Raw genomic sequence first — 22,138 nt, 5'->3', positions numbered from 1 at the left:
GAGGCAACCATCTTCTCACTTAATCAGAAAAAAGAAAAAATAGAAAATCAAGATTTTTGTGTAACATTTCCAACTTTTAAATGTTGGCTCAATAAAAGGACAACAATACTGCATGAGGTAACCAAACACATTACAAAACAAAGAGCACGTGTTTGGCCTTTAGGGCTTCAGTTATCACTTCTGGTCTAAAGGATGGTTTCCATTCTATAGAAACCACAGCATGATATCACCACAATAAACAATAATAATACCTAACCTTCATTAAGCATTTACAAGCTAGCCATTATGCTAAGAGGTTTACATGGATTATCTCAATTAGCCTTCATCAACCTTTATGGTACTATGAATAACCCCCCTCTACTCAAGTGACTTCCCCTCAAGCCAGAAAGAGGCGATGCCAGAATCCAAACGTGTATGGTGTGACTCCATATCCTACATGGTGCTAGATTTCTTCAATGTTTTCAGTACTCTCTTAAAAGCCTTTGCACTTGTATTTTTTTCAAAACTAAAACAAAGGGATTATACTAAATGATTTCTCGGGTCCTTTTAGTTCTCAAATTCAATGGCTCAGATTCCATAATACAACTCTTGGCTGGATAAAAAAGTTAGCATTTATATGCATCAGTTGCAAATGCCTTGATGAGAATAACCTGATCAAAACAATGGAATGAATGAATGCTCATTCAATAGTCTTTTGAAAAGACAGCAAAGACATAAAATCATAATAAAATTCGTTATCTCTACTGGGCTTCCCTGGTGGCTCCATTGATAAAGAATCCACCTGCAATGAGAGAGACCAGGGTTCGATCCCTGGGTTAGGAAGATCCCCTGGAGGAGGACATGGGGAGGATACACTCCAGTACCCTTGCCTGGAGAACCCCCAGGGACAGAGGAGCCTGGGGGACTGCAGTCCACCGGGTCGCCAAGAGTCAGACAGCACTAAGCAACCCTCACTTCACTACTGTCATAGAAAGTTTACTTTTCCATCTTACCTTGTGAAAGATGAGTGAACGTTCTCAGAAATTCTTCATATGTTTGCTCATGACAATTAACAAACTTATCCAAGACTTCTTCAATTAGCCGATCTTCATCCATCATCTCCAATTCTGGTGTCTGGGCAGGCATTCCTATTCATAAGGCCACTTTATCTACGAGACCAAGAAAAACATGAGCTACGGTGAGTTGTGCAGTACCAGCCTCTTGAAACTACTCTGGACGGGTAGGTGGAAGAATTCCAACACTCCAAAAGGACAAATCGAGATAGTTATTAGAGCGATATACCCTGATTTAAGAGACCAGAGTTATATTCATATCTCAATTGTAGAATTGAACTATCCCAATTTTATTTTTGCCTGTTTCCTGGTTACCATCTTCTTAATTCACAGGAATATCATCACACAGTTACATAACTAGAAACTCAAAATCTTTCAAGGTGAGATAAACCAACCACCCATCCAAAGACAACAGCAACAGTTGCTAACATTTGTTACTTATTGAGCACCTATTAGGTACCAGGTACTGTTCTTTAACTTCATAACAATTCTAGCTCCGATTACAGAGCCAGTAAGCAGAAATGTCAGTTCTAGAAGTGTGACCCTAGAACCCATGCCCCTAAGTACTTCACTATGTTTCTCTATTCATTGCATGACATACACACACACCCTCCATACTCTGGTACTTGTGCTGCCAAACAGTTGGCCTGTCTGTGCTTCAACACATCCAGATAGTGGAAACCCTTTACGTTCCAAAGAAGCCTTTGGACAGCTCTATTCAAGCCTCCTTCTAAAACAGCCTAAATGTGTCTTTGTGTTCCCTACCCCAAACTGGTCCTGGGCCCCTGGATGGGACTGAACCATTTCAATTCTTTTCATATACAATATCCTTTCAAATATTTGGGCAAGCCTGTCCTGTCCTTTCTCAATCTTCTTATTTCACCCACTTACACAAATTTCTTTTTCAAAATTCAGTTCAGAATTCAGTTTGTCTCTGAAGGCTTTGGCTTTCCATCTCCCATCACCACAAGAGCACATCATAATTTCTGTGCTGCTTCTCTATGCTGTGTTCCACTTATCCCATTGTATTGTAAATAGTTGTATACATTTCTGTGTCTTCTATGAGACCTGAAGCCTGTGAGAGAAAGGGTCCATATCTTTTCATAGCTCAGGATGTGGCGCAGAGTTGGCGGTCCATTGATCTCAAACTAAAGTTACTCATTTGAGCAGGTACTACAGTCAAATATTGTTAGAAGTTGGCCAAAAACTCTGCTAAGCCTACCTAGTCACTGTATCTGTACCTTATGTGACATGGCTTTGAATCCTTTCACCCTTCTGATCAATCTACCTGGAAAAGATTTCACACTGTCTGCATCCCTTTAAAATGTGTCCTCCAAAAATGAAGACAAGATTCCAGGAACAGTCTGGAAACAGTGATATTTGATTAACGCTCATATTCTAAATGCCTTACTCCTACTTCATGCAAAGATCCCGTTCACAAGCTAGTGGCCCCCTCACATTGTCAGAGCATTGACTACTTCGTAACTAAATGCTTGTCAGCTGAGACAGTACCTCAGTCCTTGAGGAGTTTGAACTTTGTTTTTAGTTGTGATATTTCACCTTGTTAAATTTCGTTCATTCTGTGTGAAATATGATTCTTACACAGCTTTGAGAAAAATGACTATCTACAAAAAGCAGAAGAACAATGACAGCCTAAACAGCCAGTGTGATTCACGGGAGGGGTTCTCCGATACTATATAAATTCCGTGGTTCTTCTGTTTTTCCTGAATAAAAGTGAACATCTGGTGTCTGTTATTAACTTTATTATTTGACATTTACCAATAAAGTTCAGGAAAAACAAACCAAAAGTATATTCACAAGGTGATACCCAAACTCACTTAGTGGCAAAACCAAACCTGAATTAACATGAAAGTGTTTGTGGCTTTTATTTATTCTGTATAAACAGTATTACTATTTATGTTTCCCTGAAAAAAAAAACTAATGGGCTTGCTTTTGAGGTGCTTTTCCAGACCCCACTGGAGATTTTAGGTATTAATAATATGTGGCATTTGCCCTGATTACCTTTCTAAACTCCAAAAAACTTTTGAATTCTGAAAGACAACTGACCCCAAGAGTTTTAAATACGAAGTATGAAGCTACAGGTACCTCTCAAGATTGCTGTAAGGATTAGATGAATATACAGGGGGCCTCAAGAAGTGTCAGCCATGAGGATGACGACAACGTATCAGCCTTGGTACTCTGTGCTTTGTTTACATGAAGACCTGTGTTGGCCGTGACCCCTTTGACTTTGAAGGTACTAATATTACCCAAAGATCAATCAAGAGAATTCGTGATGCATTACAACCCTAGATAAAACATGATATTGTAGCAGTCCTAGTGAAAATAAAAAGTCTAGCTATACACCAACCCAAAATGAAAGAAATAATTTGGACCTGAAAATTAGGTATAAGAAAAAGCCCCAGTTACAGTTTATGCAAATTCGCCTATAATACTGCCAGGCTTCAGCAACCCATAGTTTAATTATGCTTGCAATTGCTAGCTAATAAATAATGATAAATTCAAAGGTGGTTATTATTTAACTATCAGTAGGACAAATACTTAATTACCAAAATGTTAATGTCAATCTGCTTTTCCAGAAGTGGACCCCAGCAAAATTCCAGCACTGTATTATAGCAACCTCTTCCTCAAGCCATCTCAGGTAATCTACTTCTGCGGACAAATATCAAACAGAAGCAGCCAGGTTGTACTTTATATTGCTGTAAATGCCTTCCCGTGGATGCTTTGAGAGTTATAATAGGAATTCCTTTGAACATGCTTTGCAATTCTCAAATTGGTATATTTTGAGTATTTAGCCTTAACACATCTCAGTTTTACTAAAGGCAGACAATTAACAGGCTGTGCACAGCACAAATTCAACATCTTTCAATGTCTTTAATTTTATTCCTGTGGTTATCACAATACAGTAACTATACAGACATTTTAAAGACTTTTGCAAAATCCAGCTTTACAAGCTGTCATGATTTAAAGAGTTTAACCCACCTTCAAACTTAGCACTTTCCTTATCTATGAAAATACAAATAACCTCATGTTAGAAGTCCTCAGAGACTGACAGAGAAGATAATCTTTTACCAGACAATCAAGTGGTTTATGCAAATCCTAGTGGTTTTCTAGAAGGAAGCATTGCTTTTTCAGTTACCATTCACATTAGTTTGTGTTTTTACCATGAAGTGTTTTTCTAAAAGAGAAAAAGGAAGAGACAGAGATATACTTGCCTGGATAACAGGATTCTTTGATTTGGTTTTTTTGTCTTAAAGCTTAAAGCTCCACATAAAAAAGACCCAGAACATATTGTGATAATAAGTAAATGTGTAACAACATACACTTTCACAATCACAGCCTCCAGAAGGAACCACTGGGAGGATGTGTCGCTCTGCTTGGACTACTAAACTCCACAAAAGACCACAAGCTTTCTTAGGAACAGGATTCTCTGCTTACTGAGTCCCTGGGAGCTAGCAAAAGAACCACACCATCTTCCTGGAGTCCTGCTTTCTTCCTTTCAAATAACAAAACTAACGACCACGCAAGCCAGGTAGTGTCACCTGCTCTGAAAGAAAACGTAACACCTCCAGGCTAGTTCTGAACCCAAGTTTGCTCACTGCCAGAAAGACTAATACTTGAGAGACAAGTATTGGAAAAAAAGGAAAAGCTGCTTTATTCAGGAGGCCAGTGACCTGGGGAGATGGTGGCTAATGTCCCAAGATCATCTCCAAGTTGCTGGCTAGGAGACCAAGGTTTTCAAGGGGAGTTTCAGGGATGTACAAGCAGGGGTCGACATGCACAACAGCAGTCAGCTCCGATAATCATCTCCAAACTGGTCCAGTTAATGTCATCTTCATTAGGTGTTCATTAATTTTCTACTCAGGGTCATTCCATTCCCGTGTCCTTGAGGTTGGTTTCTGAAATTCTTAGGCAAGCGAGATTAGTTCTCATTCTCTCCTCGTCAGCTTGTCATTATCTAGGCAGCTCTGAGGCATGCCAGGGCCAGCAGGAAAGGAAAATGCCCGTGAACTTGAAAATTTGCGCTGTTCAAGATGGATCAGCTCATGCCCTGGGTATAAGACCCCACTGTCAATCCTTCATTCCATTTCTATGGAATTGGGGCAAAGGTCTTTCTTTCTTTCTAGGAGAAAGCAAAAGCAATGGTTGGGACATTTTGTTATATACTTAGAGCCTTCATGATGGTTTAGGAGTTTCGGTTTTTAATTGACTCTCCCTGTGTCATCAATTTCAGGTCCACTTGGAGCCAGTTGGTTGAACCCACAGGACATTATCTCAACAGTTCGGGGTCATACATCAAGACACTGGTTTAAGCTAACAATAGAAAAAAATTATGTTGGGCTCTTTTTTCCTTTGTTTGTACATTCCCTCACCTTTCCAGACAGTACCTGTTTGAATCTGCTCTTTGGAGCTCAGGGAAGGTTTAGGAGACTAAAGCCTTTTTATAAACAAGAGGCAAGCAGAGGAAGAGTGGGGATTGGGGGTGATCTGTCCTGGGAAGGTCCCTGTAAAGGGTCCCACCCCTTTACAGATATTATTATAAAATAAAGTATGTGGAACTATCACCACTGATGTAGCATTTCTTGGATACTTATCTTCAGATCCCTGCCTCCTGTGACTTACTTAAAACACATTTGTCAGAGACAAGAGCAAGAAGCCTTAAGAAACAAGTCACCCTGAGCTAGTAAGCTTTCAAAACATATAATCTGCTTTCTAACAGTACAGAAAGGTATATGCCTGCAAAATTGTGTTTGTTGTTGTTGTTAACTGTGAGGCTTACTACTGATACTTGAAAGTAATAAATAACACATTTTTAAAGCGTTTTGCAGGGACTATCAAAGCACTGTGTCTCAGATTCTCATAGTTCTGTTCAAGCAGCTCCTGATGTATGAAAGGTAAAATGGCATATTTTACAAAGAATTCACAAAGCCTGCGGAAGGAAAATGTCAACCTTGCTGCTGCACAGGCTAGGTCTCTTTTTATATTTTGGAAAATGAACAAATCTCAAAAGACCAAATTACACAGTAAGGGTATAGATTTATTTACATGATAGAAGAGACTCGGTATGAACTGACAGCCTCTGCCTTGACTGAACAACAACTATTTTGCATCCTATAATATTTTCATGTTGTTTAGATAATATTAAGGAGAATGAAATTCAATGACAGAAATTGGCACAGATGCTCAGAGTTGAGAGAAACCTAAAGGTCATCTAGTTCAATCACAGAATACAAATAAATGAATCTGGAAAAGAAACTGTAAGTGAGATTTTTGTCAACTAAGGACTCTACTGGTGAGCAGCATTATGTGGTTCTCATAAACAGTAATGAGATGCTCCTGGTTATGATTTTTAATGCACAGATGAAGTCATCAGGAAATTAAGCAATAAGCAGCAATCTCACTCAGGTTGGGTGTATTCGTGTGTCTGACTACAACTACGTTCTTTATCCCAATAACATACAAAACATCTTGAGGCAAAATGCACAAACACACACACACACACGCATATATATCATTTGTTTTAGACATTTACCAATACAAACAAGAAAACAAAGGAAAAGAGGAATACATAAATATAAAACTTCTTATGAAATAGAAGAGGATCTAAATTCCTTTACAGTTTTATATCTGGGTGATAAAAACGTACATTCTGGCATCAAAGAATACACAACACTTCAAGTTACAAGCTTCTCCCAAAGAGCCTTTTCTAATACTTTAAAAAGCATGGAATTCTCCATTATCACCAAAAAAGCTGAGAGTATAAGCCTCTAGATTTCCACATAGATTCCCCTTGGTACAACCCTTTGCAGTGAATATTAAAGGAAGCCTTTGGTAGGAAGCAGGAGAGGCTTGGAGATAACTGCTAACTACAAAGCTTTACAAGAGCAGCTTCCCGGCTGGTTCAGTGCCAATGCAGGAGATGCAGGTTCAATCCATGGGCTGGGAAGATCCCCTGGAGAAGGAAATGGCAATCCACTCCAGTATTCTTGCCTGGAAAATTCCATGGACAGAGAAGCCTGGCAGGTTACGTCCATGGGGTCACAAAAGAGTCAGACACGGCTTAATGACTAAACAACAACAAAGCTTTAGAAGAGAAAAGCTGCATATTGTCATCTGTGCAGAGGTCTCAGAAGTTGGCATATCTTTGTTATACTTTTTCCTTGACAAAAATCTCATCTTCGGGAAAAGATAAAGAGAAGACATCCAGTAAAAGTTTACCAAGAATGCTGGAACTCAGGCGTGTGGATGGTTTTCCTTCTGCAAAAAGCTCTAGAGGGTGGGAATAATACTAATCTATAAAATTACATGTTTAAGCAGAAAGTTTCCTCTTGAAAAATTTGCTTCCCTTTCCTGATCATCCATCCAAGTTACCGTAATGGGGTTTCTTGAGGCTATCATTTATTAAGACTTGCTCATCAACAGATTGTATAAAATCAATTTTATTTCCCCCAAACATACTCTTCCTCCAAGCTGCTCGAGTCAATCCAGAAATGTCTACATTGACTCACTGAGGCGGGTCAACTATTAGACTGTTTTCAATTACACAGTTATTAATTCCATTAAACAAAAATGCAAACAGTTAAGCATTCAGAACTTCCCTCACCTTGCTTACTCCTTATTTTTTTAAAAAAAGGCAAATTACCTGTGGACATGGAGGCTGAAAGATGTACCCATAAGACAAATTTTAGAAAATCCATTGTTTTCTAAAGCAAAAATATTATTTTCCACTATCATTTTTGTTTCTTAATTTGCCTTTTTGAAAAATTTGAGTCAATCACCTACCTTCACCTCCTAACAAAACTACAAACATATTAACTGACATCTGCTGCTGCTGCTAAGTCGCTTCAGTCGTGTCTGACTCTGTGTGACCCCATAGACAGCAAGCCCACCAGGCTCCGCCATCCCTGGGATTCTCCAGGCAAGAACACTGGAGTGGGTTGCCATTTCCTTCTCCAATGCATGACCTCTAGACTAGTACAGTTTATCCAGAAAAATGTACAATACACATATTTCAACGTTACTCAAAACTGATCTCCTAGCCTCAGAAATGTGATCATCTACCTCAATGAGTTATGGACAATAATAGTGAGTATTTCAGTGAACATTTTTTCAAGGCCCCTGATAAACCTATGGATCCAAACAGGCAGTAGAGTTTCTAAGTCAACTTTAGAGCTCTATAATCATGCAATAAGGTTTCAATCATAAAAGAGTTATTAGCTCAATTGTAATGCCGCCTTCCCGTGGGACACGACGTCCCATGTTTGCTCATTTTATCCGTACTGCATGACAACTGCGGCACAAAAGCCTCCATCTCAGCTAAAGTCATCGCTCTGTCTGGCTTCCCAGCCTGCGGGCCACGTGCACGGCACACAGCGCTTCCCCAGAACCAGAAAGCCTGCTTTAAAGCAACACCTGCACAGCTACTTAGGAGCAGGTGTAGGCCCACCAGACTAAATCAACTCTGTTTTTAGGAATTCATTTCACAAAGTGTTTCAAAATGCCAGATGGTGCAAATAATATCGACCTTTTCATTTGACATTCTCTTAAAAAGAAATAAGATTTTAAAGCTGTATTTCTCAGCTATTTTTGATTCTAAATTCCTACGACCGTGGAATAACAAATGGGCCTTAAGGAGTAATACAGTGATTCCCTAACTTCCAATTTCCCTCAGCATTTTATTTGCAATTTTGCTTCTGTGTACACAACATAACACACACACACCCCTACGTAAAAACCAATTTCTTTTTGCCAGCATGGAAATTAAGAAACACAAATTCCCTCTTTCTCTAAGAATAAAAATTTTAAGTGCATTTTCTTTCTGAAACAACACTATAAATCACCTCTGAAATGTTGCTCCATTTTATTCTACAATTAGGAATCCTCCTTAAAAATCAGAGAATGTTCTGGTCAAGTGGCTGCATTTAATTCATCACTTTAAATAAAAAATGACAACCCGCTTGTCATGTTCTTCTCTTGACAGCCCTTCATACTAATTGTAGATTGCTTCCGTCTATGTTTCCCTTTCCTTCCTCTTTTCTCCTCTTTGCTGGTTTCAGTTGTGGCTTCTATCGTGGGATTCATTCAACAAGTCAGACATTTCCCTTTCCCATACTATTTATATTATTTCCTGAAAAAAAAATCAGCCACTTATTTGAAAAGGTAAAAATTGTCTATGCCTGTTTGAATGCTATGAAAAGCTGCCATCGACCTTATTTCAAACACTTGATAACCCGTTGGGCAATAATGTCATTTAAGTTGTTTCTTCATTTATAAAAGGGGATGGAAATGCTTGACAGGCCACTACATTTCTTGGGAAACACTGCCAAGAGTTCACAAGACTGTGCTCCTCCTCTGCCCGCCTCAGCTCACCATGTACACACACTCTTGTAGCTGTGTTACCCTTTCAAGTTATTTAACTTTTATATCCTTAAGTAGTCTGAATGTAGATATAAAGAGACAGGATTTGAAGTTGTCTTCCATCTCTCACATTCTATTTTTCTCCAACTATGTTTCCTTTTTATTCAATTACTATGACAGTATATCCCATTACTAAATCTTTTATTATTTTACTCTGTAATGACACTGACTTGTATTCTTTAATTGCCCACTGTTTGGGATTTAAGGTAGAAGAAATACACATATCTCAGTATGAATTTGACTCTGCCCTATAATTGTGATTTCTTGGTGAACTTTTAAGAAAGGGTGACTACTTCCTACTATCATGCAAGCTCCTTAAGGCAAGACCTGTGTCTGTGATATTTTTTTTTTCCTAATCCTCCACAGTGGAGATACACAGTGGATGCTGGATACTCTGTACACAGTGGATGCTGGATAAATATTGTTCATGACTTCACATTTAGCTTTTGTGCTAGGATTTTGTGGAGAAGGGATGGCACCCCACTCCAGTACTCTTGCCTGGAAAATCCCATGGACGGAGGAGCCTGGTAGGCTGCAGTCCATGGGGTCGCTAAGAGTCGGACACGACTGAGCGACTTCCCTTTCACTTTTCACTTTCATGCATTGGAGAAGGAAATGGCAACCCACTGCAGTGTTCTTGCCTGGAGAATCCCAGGGACGGGGGAGCCTGGTGGGCTGCCATCTATGGGGTCGCACAGAGTCGGACACGACTGAAGTGACTTAGCAGCAGCAGCAGCAGCAGCTAGGATTTTGATAGGCTGGGGCCAACAAACCCACTCAGCAACCAACTACCTGTTTTCTGGCATTAGCAGAATGCAAAGGCTAAACCACTTACCTAAACCCACCCCTGGTTTCTGTGTTACATTTATTATTTTATATTTATTGTGGAGATAGTCACTATGTCAATTAGATGAGTGTTGTCACTGATGCTGGAATTTCAAGTGCTATAATCATTATACAACACCATGAATAGGTTAGGGAAATAACCCAATGCTCTTTTGCAACAGAGATAAAAAAATCACTGTGGGAGTAACCAGAAGAGATGATGATACTTTTTTAAAGAATGGATCAACATTTCAAATGATGAAAATCATCCAAACAATTGAGCTACTTGTTCGGTTTTTAAAACGTCAACCCTGAAAACGCATCCTAAAGTTTTTCAAAAAATGAACATCTTCACTTTCACAAATAAATTTATGGCACCATCATCATTAAACAGATTTATTGAGTACACTCTCTATAACAGACACTTCATATCCATCCATCCTCCCAATAAGGCAGGTATCACCCTTGTTTTAGAGATAAGGACTGAAGCTCAAAAAGGACTGAAGCTCAAAAAGGCCTTTCAGCTAGTAAGTGGCAGAACTCAGACTCAAATCCAAATCTATCTACCTCTAATCACTACATTCTATCATCTAAGCCACACAGAACCTGATTAAATGACCAACAAAACTGAACGGTCTGATAGATTGCATTATATTTACCTAATGGAATTTTAGGCAAGTATTAAAAATTATAAAGGTGGAAATATACATTTCATAGTATATATGAAATAACATTACATCAAAAAGATAAAACATAATTTAAATACATTCTTATCATAATTATTAATGTATGTACACCTGGATAAAAATTAGAACATAAATAAATAAAAAATTTTATGGTTAGGAAATGGGCTTAAATAAGTGGTATATATTTTTCTTGAGGTAACTGTTTTTAATGAATTGTTTTAAAATTAAGTCAGCTACAGTAATCAAGGCAGTGTGGTATTGGTGAAAGAATATACAAATAGATCAATGGAACCAAACAGAGAACCCAGGATAGATCCACATAAGTAGAGCTATAAGTATTGCTAACTGATCTTTGACAGAGGAGCAAGGGCAACACAACAGAGAAAAAAGTCTTTTCAACAAAGGGTTCTGGAACAACTGGACATCCACAAGCAAAAACAGGAATCTAGGCTTATTAATAAAGTGGATCACTGAACAAAGAATAAACCACAAAATTATGAAACTCCTAGAAGTTTTATATCAGAAAAAAAACCTAGATGACGTTGGGTATGGCAATGGGTTTTTAGATACAACACTAAAGGCATTATCCATGAAAAATATAATTGATAAGCTGAACTTCACCAAAATTAAAGACTTATGCTCGCCACAAAACACAGACAAGAGAATGAAAAGAAAAGCCATATGATGGGAGAAAATACTTGCAAAGAACACATCTGATAAAGAACTGTTATCCAAAATATACAAAGAACTCTTAAGACGCAACAATGAGAAGACAAATAACCTGATTAAAAAATAGGCCAAACACCTTAGTAGACACCTCACTAAAGAAGACGTACAGATTACAAGCAAATGAAGAGATGTTCACATCATGTCATTAGGGAAGTGCAAAATTAAAACAATGAGATACTACACACCTATCAGCATGGCCAAGATCCAGAATGTTGACAACACCAACTGCTGGTGAGGATGTAAGCAACATGAACTCTCATTCATTGCTAGTGGGTATACAAAATCATAAAGACAGTTTGGAGGTTTCTTACAAAACTAAACCTACTCTTACCATATGATTCACTAACAGTGCTCCTTGGTATTTACCCAAAGGATTTGAAAACTTACGTCCACACAAAAACCTGCACATGGATGTTTATAGCAGCTTTATTCATAACTGCCAAAATCTGAAAGCAACCAAGGTGTCCTTTGGTAGGAAAACAGATGAACTGTGGATATCCAGGCAATGAAATATTATTCAGAGCTAAAAGAAATGAGCTATCAAGTCATAAAAAGACATGGAGGAAACTTAAATGCATGTTACTAAGTGAAAGAAGCCAATCTGAAAACTATATGACATCGTGAAATCTGCAAAAGTATGGAAACAATAAAAAGGATTAGTGGTTTCAGGGGTTGAGGAAAGGGAGCAATGAGCAGGTGGAGAACAGAGACCTTGTAGGGCAGTGAAATGATTCTGCATGCTCCTATAATAATAGATACATGGGCTGCCATCTATGGGGTCACACAGAGTCGGACACGACTGAAGCGACTTAGCAGCAGCAGTAGCAACCATTATACATTTGTCCAAACCCCCTGAATGTACAACACCATGAGTGAATGTTAACCTAAACTCTGAACTTTGAGTGATAATAATGTGTTAGTGTGGGCTTCCTTGGTGGCTCAGTGGGTGAAGAATCCACCTGCAAGGCAGGAGATTTGGGTTCGATCCCTGAGTTGGGAAGATCCCCTGGAGGAGGGCATGGCAACCCACTCCAGTATTCTTGCCTGGAGAATCCCCATGGAAAAAGGACCCTGGCCGGCTGCAGTCCATGGGGTTGCAAATAGTCGGTCACAACTGAGCGACTAAGCACAACACAATGTGTCAATGCAGGTTCATCTATTTTAACAAATGTATCTCTGGTGGGAGGTACTGATAACGAGAGGCTATGAATGAGTAGGGGCACCAGGTATACGGGAAACTCTACTTTTCACACAATTTTGCTGCAAACCTAAAACTGCTCTAAAAAATAAAGTTTATCTTAAAAAATTAAGCCAGCTTTTACATCTGTCCTGAACCCTTTGGTTTATTCTCCTTTGACTGTGCAAATTTCGAGTAGGGATGGGGGAGGCTACTATCACAGTTTTTAAGACCGCTGTGAAATATTTTCCTTGGCGGAACATTTATTTAATCTTTTTGCAACAACCTTTTGAGGTAGATATTTCTATCCCCATTTCAGAGATGAGGAAACAGAGGCTTAAGGACTAAGATGACTCCACCTGGAAAACAGCGAAGTTGGCAGAGAAAACCAGGGCCACTTGACTCTAAAGCCCATTTTCTTAATCACCCCATTGAACAATCCTACACAGCAGCTGCCTGATATAAAGTGGGTGGTAGGCCTCCCATAAACAGAACTCCTCTTGAGCCTTGCATTAAAGAAAACAAGACCACTCAAAATCACTGACACTGGAACTAGTGGTTTCTGTTTTAGGAAAAATAATTTCCCATTTGAATTATGATAGTATTTATTTGTTGCCATTGTTGCTGTTAAGTCACTAAGTCATGTCTGACTCTTTGTGAACCCTTGGACTGTAGCCCGCTAGGCTCTTTTGTCCATGGGATTTCCCAGACCAGAATACTGGAGTGGGTTGCCATTTCCTTCTCCATGGGATCTTCCCAACTAGGGGATCAAACCCATGACTCCTGTTTGGCTTGGCAGGTGGGTTCTTTACCACAGAGCCACATGGGAAGCCCCAGTATTTATTTAAATCATATTAATTATATTCATTTTTCTAAAATGTTTTGAATAAATCAGGTTTCTACCAGGGCTTTTTTTTTCTGCCTTTATAGATGAATAGTAGATTAGGTTTTCATTGCTCACCAGTAAGGAAACAGTTAAATCTTGAGGGTACACCCTGGTGGATATCTCCCTCAACCATCTAAAGAAAAAAAAAAAAGTCACAGTCAGTTACTCCCGTTAGATCTGCTTTCACTGGGACATCTGTAGGCACACATACGTGCTCTGTTTACCGTCATCCTTCTGCAGGCCACGGTCAGAGCCAACAGTCAGTGAATCTTCCCCACGTGCTGACATTTAATACCCGGTTTAGCGGCAAAGATTGAGAGAGGGCTGAGCAGACCCCTGGCCTTCAGGTAGGTCCAATAACTTCATTTCTACTGGAGCTAAAACCTGGGAGCTTACGCTTGTCAACTTTTAGGGAAAGATGCCCCTTCAGCAGTATGTTACTTCCAGTTGGACTGGGTGTCCAGATAGGGAAGGGATGATGTAGAATTTGGAGAGAAAGGGGCTTTCTGGTCTCAGGCTGCAACAAGGATTTTATTCCTGTGACATCCGAGTTGACATATTAATCTTAGTGCATAAATGCTTCTCTGGTACAAGGGTCAGAAGGAAGACCCAGTCCTGGCTCCACTGTCAGCAAAAAAAAATCAATGTGTGCCTCAAGCCTGATTAACTGTGCAAGACAGGGTTAATTCACACACTGAAAAGACTGCAGTTACATGAGGTTACCTGCTATTCTGGAGCAATCAGGAAAACGTGGGCCACGCTGATCAGTAAGATTTAATGTTTCCGAGTACAGTAGCTTTCTTTGGAAGAGAAAAACAGTCAGTTCAAACACAGGAAACTACAAACCCAGACCTCACACCATTAGTCCTCTTTTGATTCTCAACTATGCCCTAGCTTCATAGTGAATAAGTGAAAAGCTCCCTGCTCAGGGATGTTAGCATGGGGTTGAGAAACTTGTATAAATTTATTGGTCCCGTATTTCTGTCTTTTAAAAAGAATCTTTAATGTGTTGACTTTGAAAGTTCCTTCAATCGAAGAAGTGTCTTCTTTTTCAAACCCTGCCTGTTTTTATCTGGCCTATTTAAAGAGAACCACTTCAGTAGATTATTTTAGTTATAGTATCACCTTTTAAAAACTCATTTTAAAACTGAGATGGGACAAATAGAGTCACATTGAAACCGTGGAAAATATACCATAGTCTACTCCTGTGAAGACATATTTAAGTTAGTAAAGCAAAATTGCAAAATCTAAACTACATGGCAAAATAAAGTGAAAACACTTTCAATGTTAATGTTCATTCTTTAAATACATAAGTCATCCGGCCATGGTTTAAAATGTGTAACCTAAAAATTAAAAACACAAATACTTTGTGTTACAAGAAGAGGTAATTCATCTTAACAGTAATCAATTTTACGACTATTTTTAGGCCCCTGTAATTATGGGGTGAGCCAAGAGCAGGACATCAAAGGGAAATCAGGTCAGGAATCTTTGGGGACCCAAAAAGGCTACACAAAGAGGTAGTATTCGTCATGTCTTGTCTAAGAAAATGTTTGTTTGATCTACAATAACCATGTTTTCCTTTATGAGAAGTCAAAATCCTTATGAACTTTATTTGTTATCAATTTTTTGTTAGTAATCTGTTTTGTTTTTTTTTAATGAGAAAACATTGTACAGCACAGAGAACTCTACTTAAGGCACCGTGGTGACCTGAACGAGAAGGAAGTCCAAAAGGGAGGGGATATGTGTGTATGTGTGGCTGATTCATTTTGTTGTACAGTAGAAACTAATACAACGTTGCAAAGGAATTATACTCCAATAAAAATTAATTTAAAATTCAAAATCCCCATGAACTTTAAAATGAAGCCAATAGGCTCCAGTGAAACTTTCTGTTTAAAAGCAAGCACTCTTGGTGTATGGTCACCCCTTGGGATCTGGGATCCATTACCTCTGCACAGCGAGCTTTCTAGCCCAGTCATTACTGGGTGAAGCCCAGTCTTCCCTGGTGTTTACAACAAGCAGGCGCTGGTGCAGGTGCTCCCTCAACCCCAGAGCGGGCACCTCTGAAAATCATGTGCACATCATGCTGACTGTAATCACTGCTGGTTTTCCTTTACTAAACTGAGTGCCAACAATATTTCCCTTTAGTTCCGATGGAGAGCATTTTCTTAGTTGTACAGATGCCTTCTCTCGCATATACCTGGATAGGCCACAAGTAAATAAAACACTTGCCCAGGTTATTTCATAAGCAAACCACCTACAAACCACCTACAAACCACCATGTCTGAGGAAGAAAGAGGCTTGCTTCATAACCTTAGGCATAATCCTTCTCATTCAAGTTCCTCATTTGCTTTAATAACCCACAAGATGATTATTAAAATATCACACTTTGAATCTCCCAAGCTAAAAATAACTAGAAGAGAATAATTAGCAATTAATTAGATCTGATCTTCAAGGCCCCACCAAAACTGCATTAGACTGACCATAGATTCCAAATGACCCAAGGAAGCTTTGCAGGCGGAATAAAATAAATTATAGCATCAAATAATGTTTGCTGTGTGGTGTGCTACACTCAGTCACTAAGTCCTGTCCAACTCTTTGCAACCCCATAGACTGTAGCCCCAGAGAAGGCAATGGCACCCCACTCCAGTACTCTTGCCTGGGAAATCCCATGGACGGAGGAGCCTGGGGCACTGCAGTCCATGGGGTCACGAAGAGTTGGACACGACTGAGCGACTTCACTTTCACTTTTCACTTTCATGCATTGGAGAAGGAAATGGCAATGCACTCCAGTGTTCTTGCCTGGAGAATCCCAGGGATGGGGGAGCCTGGTGGGCTGCCATCTATGGGGTCGCACAGAGTCGGACATGACTGACGCGACTTACCAGCAGCAGCAGCAGCAGACTGTAGCCCCTCCAGGCTCCTGGACCAGTACATGGAATTTTCCAGGCAAGAATGCCAGAGTGGGTTGTCATTTCCTTCTCCAGGGGATCTTCCTGACCCAGGGATCGAACCTGCGTCTCCTGCATTGGCAGGCTAATGTTTATTCAATACTTATTATGTACCAGCATATATAATCACATATGTCCTATGTGATTTATGTGTGTCATCCCATTTACTCTCAAAAATAACTCAATGAATAGATACTAATACTATCCCTACTTCACAGATAAGAAAAGAGAGGAAATAAACTTGGCCAAGAGTTAAATAGCAAATATGTGTTTCAGCCCAAATTTGGACTCAGACAATCTAACTTTAGAGTCTGCATAATCAGGAGTTAGTGGAAGGGTAAAAAGAAGAATGAAATATTCCCTGTTACTTAAATTGAGCTCACCACCAACACCTCTGTCCTATGCATGCACCGTCGTGTACAGCTCTTTGTGCCCCCGTGGACTAAAGGCCCACCAGGATCCTCTACGGATTCCCCAAGCAAGAATAATGGAGTGGGTTGCCATTTCCTCCTCCAGTGGATCTTCTCAATCCAGGGATCAAACCCACGTCTCCTGAATTCCAGGCAGATTCTTTACCACTGAGCCACCTGGGAAGCCCCTTCTGTTGCATCAGTTCAGTTCAGTCATTCAGTCATGTCCGACTCTTTGTGACCCCATGGACTGTAGCACACCAGGCCTCCCTGTCCATCACCAACTCCCGGAGCTTTCTCAAACCCATGTCCATCGAGTTGGTGATGCCATCCAGCCATCTCATCCTCTGTCGTCCCCTTCTCCTCCTGCCTTCAATCTTTCTCAGTATCAGGGTCTTTTTCAATGAGTCAGTTCTTCACATCAGGTGCCCAAAGCACTGGAGCTTCAGCTTCAGCATCATTCCTTCCAATGAATACTCAGGACTGATTTTCTTTAGGACTCACTGTTGCATATGTTTATTCAATTCTCACCAGTCTAAAAAATTATCAATCTACACCCACTAACCAGATTCCCAGACCTTAAAACCCTTCTAATCAGCTAACTGTGCATTAACCTTACTTTTTATAAGTTCAAATATAATCATCACAACTAGGACTTAAGAGTGTACAAAGCCCTGTTCTAAGTGCTTTGCATGTATTAACTTACTAGTCCACAACTTACATCAACCAGTGAGGTAGGTAAAATTATCATTTTACAGATGAGGAAACTAGACGCAGGTTAAAGTACTTGCCCAAGGTAACACAGGAAGTGACAGAGCCAGGATTTGAATCCAGGGAGTCAACTTTCAGAGTTCATCCTCGTAGCCACTGTTTTTGAAACATTAACAGTTTATTCTTAGAAGTCAAGGAATCTGTGCTTTTTTGTTTCCTTTAATTTAGGAATTTGGTCTGCAAACAGGGAGTGTATTTCACATAAAGGCTCCTGCTATCTCTTCAAGGTAGGTAATAATTTTTTTTTAATTAATCAAGCTTACTTCATCTGATAAATATCTCTTTTTAAAAATCATACAAATATTACCTTCTGTATAATTCTGGTACCTCTTTTCTTAACGCTTGCTTACAACAGAATTACTAAAGAATTACTTCGAGGTTCTGGAACAGGAAAGGGATCTGAAATAATGGCCACTAACTCTCATTTTCTTATCCAAAGAGGGAGGAAGGGAGGGAGGGGAAGAGACGGGGAGAGAAGAGGTGCTGGAAAACTTCTCTGCTTCCCTAAAAGAAGTCTAAAACCGAAGCAAGAGCAGCTGAGAAAACAAACAGCCTTTGGCAAGGTATTCGGTAAAGTCTAATTACCATATTTCCATGACTACATACAGGAATGGTAAAAATCACTATCAGGTAAATTCTCCCCAGCACGCTGGGTATTCAGAGATTAATCTTTTGGTTCTGCAAAACAGTCACAGTTTTGTACTCTCGGTGCCCCCTTCAAACTCCCGCCCCAGCAACCTAAGGATGCCCACGTGTGCAATTTTGAGTCCAAGCTCCAAAGCGTCCCGGCAGGAGTCCGTGAGGACACCTCGGCCAGGAGTCTCTTCAGGCTGCGGTTTCCAGGCAACCCCACTCTGGCCAGAAGCAGCTGTGCGCCCTACCCGGTCATCTGTTAATGAGTCCCCGGGAGAGGCTCCAACAACACCCGGGTGGGGGAAGCCTGACGCCCCTCCTGGTACGCAACTTTCCCATAACCTGGATGTTAGGTGTGCATCAGCCATTCTCACCTCCCATTCCCTAGTTTTCTGTCTTGGCTCCCAGCTAGTCACTTCGCATTTTTGACGTCTTTACTCAACGAGACTTGTCTCCTGGAGAACGACTGGAGCCTCACGTCCCACAGAGAACGGATTCCTGGGAAATGTAGTTCTTTCTGCTGACAAGTGGTGAATCTTTAAGGGAAAATGACTACAATTCCCAGAAATCTAAGGGACGGTAGTCCATGTCTAAAACAGCTCCCAGCTGCTACGATTGTTTTAAGCAAAAAGGTTCTGTGTCTCTTTGCTTGTCTAGCCACTTGAATTTTTGCTTTTCCACTGCAAGCTTATGGGACAACTCTTTATTTTTAACATGCTTTTTGCATGTGAGGGAATCTACACATAATGATTTTATATGAAGAGATATAGTAAGTAAAGAAAGTTTGAAATTTTTTTTGTAATTCTTTCAGATAAAAGATCTATCCACCATCAGAGAATATGTCACTACAGATGGTAACAGTCGGTAATAGCATAGCCTTAATTCAACCAGGCTTCTCATTAATGAATTTTGATGGGCAAGTTTTCTTCTTTGGCCAAAAAGGCTGGCCCAAGAGGTCTTGCCCCACTGGAGTTTTCCATTTTGAGGTAAAGCATAATCATCTCAAACTGAAGCCTGCAGTTTTCTCTAAGGATTCCTGCTACCTTCCTCCACTTCGATACCCGGCCACTTGCACATTCAGCGGCAACTTGGAGTCTGAAAAGCATCAGTACATCATCCATGGAGGAAAAACACCAAACAATGAGCTTTCAGATAAGATTTATATGATGTCTGTTGTTTGCAAGAACAACAAAAAAGTTACCTTTCGCTGCACAGAGAAGGACTTGGTAGGAGACGTTCCTGAAGGCAGATATGGTCATTCCATTGATGTGGTGTATAGTCGAGGGAAAAGTATGGGTGTTCTCTTTGGAGGACGGTCATACATACCGTCTGCCCAAAGAACCACAGAGAAATGGAACAGTGTAGCTGACTGCCTGCCCCATGTCTTCTTGGTGGATTTTGAATTTGGGTGCTCTACGTCATACATTCTTCCAGAACTTCAAGATGGACTATCTTTTCATGTCTCCATTGCCAGAAATGATACCGTTTATATTTTAGGAGGCCATTCACTTGCCAATAACATCCGCCCTGCCAATCTGTACAGAATAAGGGTTGATCTCCCCCTGGGTAGCCCAGCTTTGGAGTGCACAGTCTTGCCAGGAGGAATCTCTGTCTCCAGTGCAATCCTGACTCAAATAAGCAATGATGAATTTGTTATTGTTGGTGGCTATCAGCTTGAAAATCAAAAAAGAATGGTCTGCAACATCATCTCTTTCAAGGATAACAAGATAGACATTCATGATATGGAAACCCCAGATTGGACCCCAGATATTAAGCACAGCAAGATATGGTTTGGAAGCAACATGGGAAATGGAACTGTTTTCCTCGGCATACCAGGAGACAATAAACAGGCTGTTTCAGAAGCATTTTACTTCTATACATTGAAATGTGCTGAAGATGATGTGAACGAAGATCAGATAACTTTGACGAGTAGTCAGACATCAACAGATGACCCAGGGGACTCCACTCCCTTCGAAGACTCAGAAGAATTTTGCTTCAGCGCAGAAGCGAACAGTTTCGATGGTGATGATGAATTTGACACCTACAATGAAGATGATGAGGAAGATGAGTCTGAGACAGGCTACTGGATTACATGCTGCCCTACTTGTGATGTGGATATCAATACGTGGGTACCATTTTATTCAACTGAGCTCAACAAGCCTGCCATGATCTATTGCTCTCATGGAGATGGACATTGGGTCCATGCCCAGTGTATGGATCTGGCAGAACGCACACTCATCCAACTATCAGAAGGAAGCAATAAATATTACTGTAACGAGCATGTGGAGATAGCAAGAGCACTGCAAACTCCCAAAAGAGTTCAATCATTAAAAAAGCCTCCACTGAGATCCCTCCACAAAAAGGGTTCTGGGAAAATTATTACTCCTGCCAAGAAATCCTTTCTTAGAAGGTTGTTTGATTAGTTCCATGAAAGCCTTTCAGATTCAAGTGCATCAAAATTTTAAACTTATTTTAAAGAATCATAACAATGATAAAATTTATCTTTGTATTTTTGTTTATTGAAGATATCTAATGTTTTCATTTAGTTATATGAGTAAAGTACCAGGGGAAAGTGCTTATAATACCATACTGAATACAGTCATTGTGTTTAGACCTATGCAGGACCTATAACCTGTATTCTGAAAATATTTTACTGAAAGTTATGTTCAATGGAATTTATGATCTGAATTTTTATTCAAGAAATCTTAAACACAGAAGTAGTAATAATAATCAAGGTATGCTTACATCCTTTATAGGACTTTTGGTAACAAATAATCCACCAAGGAGTTAATACAAATTTAACCAGTAAAGAAACTAACACCCCAAGGAGTTAAATGAATTATTTTCTGGACTATAACAATTTGGTGATTGATCAGAAATTAAAACTGGGATCACCTGTATCCCACATGAATGTTCTTTGTACACCTCAAAGATGGCCACTTGACTATGCCCATATACAGAAAAAAACTATAAGGAGATAGGTAGGTAGATAGACTGTTGTTGTGTTTAGTCACTCAGTTGTGCCCAAATCTTTGGACCCCATGGACTGTAACCCACCAGACTCATCTGTCCATGGGAATTCTCCAGGCAAGAATACTGCAGTAGGTTGCCATGCCCTCCTCCAGGGGATCTTCTCAACCCAGAAATCAAACTCAGGTCTCCTGTGTTGCAAGCAGGTTCTTTACTGTCTGAGCCACCAGGGAAGCTAGATGGAAAAAAAAAAAAAAATAGATAATCTCCATTGACATGAAGAAAGACAAAATGAATCTACATCGTTTGTTACATTTTATCAAGCTATCCACGTGCACTCTCTTCATAGACTCCTCCCCCACCCCCACCCACGTCCCTCCCCTCCGCCCCACCCCCACCCTCCCCCCGCCCCTCCCCTCCTCCCCAGTCATATGGTTAACAGATGATGAAGTAAGCTAGTCAATTGAAATAGGTCTTTGAGAGATTTAATGAAAATTCAGTCCACGATAGCTCTCTGAAACAGGGAGAAGAGTCGGAGTACAATAAGAATCTCTAAATAGATCTCATGAGAGATTATTTCCACAAGTAATATTGATTATTTACCCAAATAATAAA

General features: G+C 40.0%; 2 protein-coding genes across 5 annotated transcripts in view; one reads left to right on the top strand and one right to left on the bottom strand.

The window, feature by feature from the left end:
* Positions 1–19,064, bottom strand: part of IFTAP (intraflagellar transport associated protein) — a 65,151-nt gene extending 46,087 nt beyond the window's left edge. The window contains exons 1-4 of one of the 4 annotated variants that reach the window (XM_055549326.1): positions 18,928–18,994; positions 14,515–14,591; positions 13,867–13,924; positions 993–1,148 (exon numbers count right to left, since the gene is read on the bottom strand). In XM_055549326.1, coding sequence (XP_055405301.1) covers positions 993–1,125 — 133 coding nt within the window. In that variant the 5' untranslated portion in view covers positions 1,126–1,148; positions 13,867–13,924; positions 14,515–14,591; positions 18,928–18,994. Of the gene's footprint in view, positions 1–992; positions 1,149–13,866; positions 13,925–14,514; positions 14,592–18,927 lie in introns of those variants that run through there. The other 3 variants (XM_055549325.1, XM_055549327.1, XM_055549328.1) reach the window with 3 other exon arrangements.
* Positions 19,065–19,133: 69 nt separating this feature from the next.
* RAG2 (recombination activating 2) lies at positions 19,134–21,594 on the top strand. The gene has a single exon (XM_055549324.1). It carries the CDS (start codon positions 19,393–19,395, stop codon positions 20,974–20,976), a length of 1,584 nt encoding a protein of 527 aa, XP_055405299.1. The 5' UTR covers positions 19,134–19,392; the 3' UTR covers positions 20,977–21,594.
* The last annotated feature ends 544 nt before the right edge of the window (positions 21,595–22,138 follow it).

Source organism: Bubalus kerabau, chromosome 15, assembly GCF_029407905.1.
Source record: "Bubalus kerabau isolate K-KA32 ecotype Philippines breed swamp buffalo chromosome 15, PCC_UOA_SB_1v2, whole genome shotgun sequence".
NCBI classification, from domain to species: Eukaryota; Metazoa; Chordata; class Mammalia; order Artiodactyla; family Bovidae; genus Bubalus; species Bubalus kerabau.
This window is presented reverse-complemented; position numbering and strand designations above follow the sequence as displayed.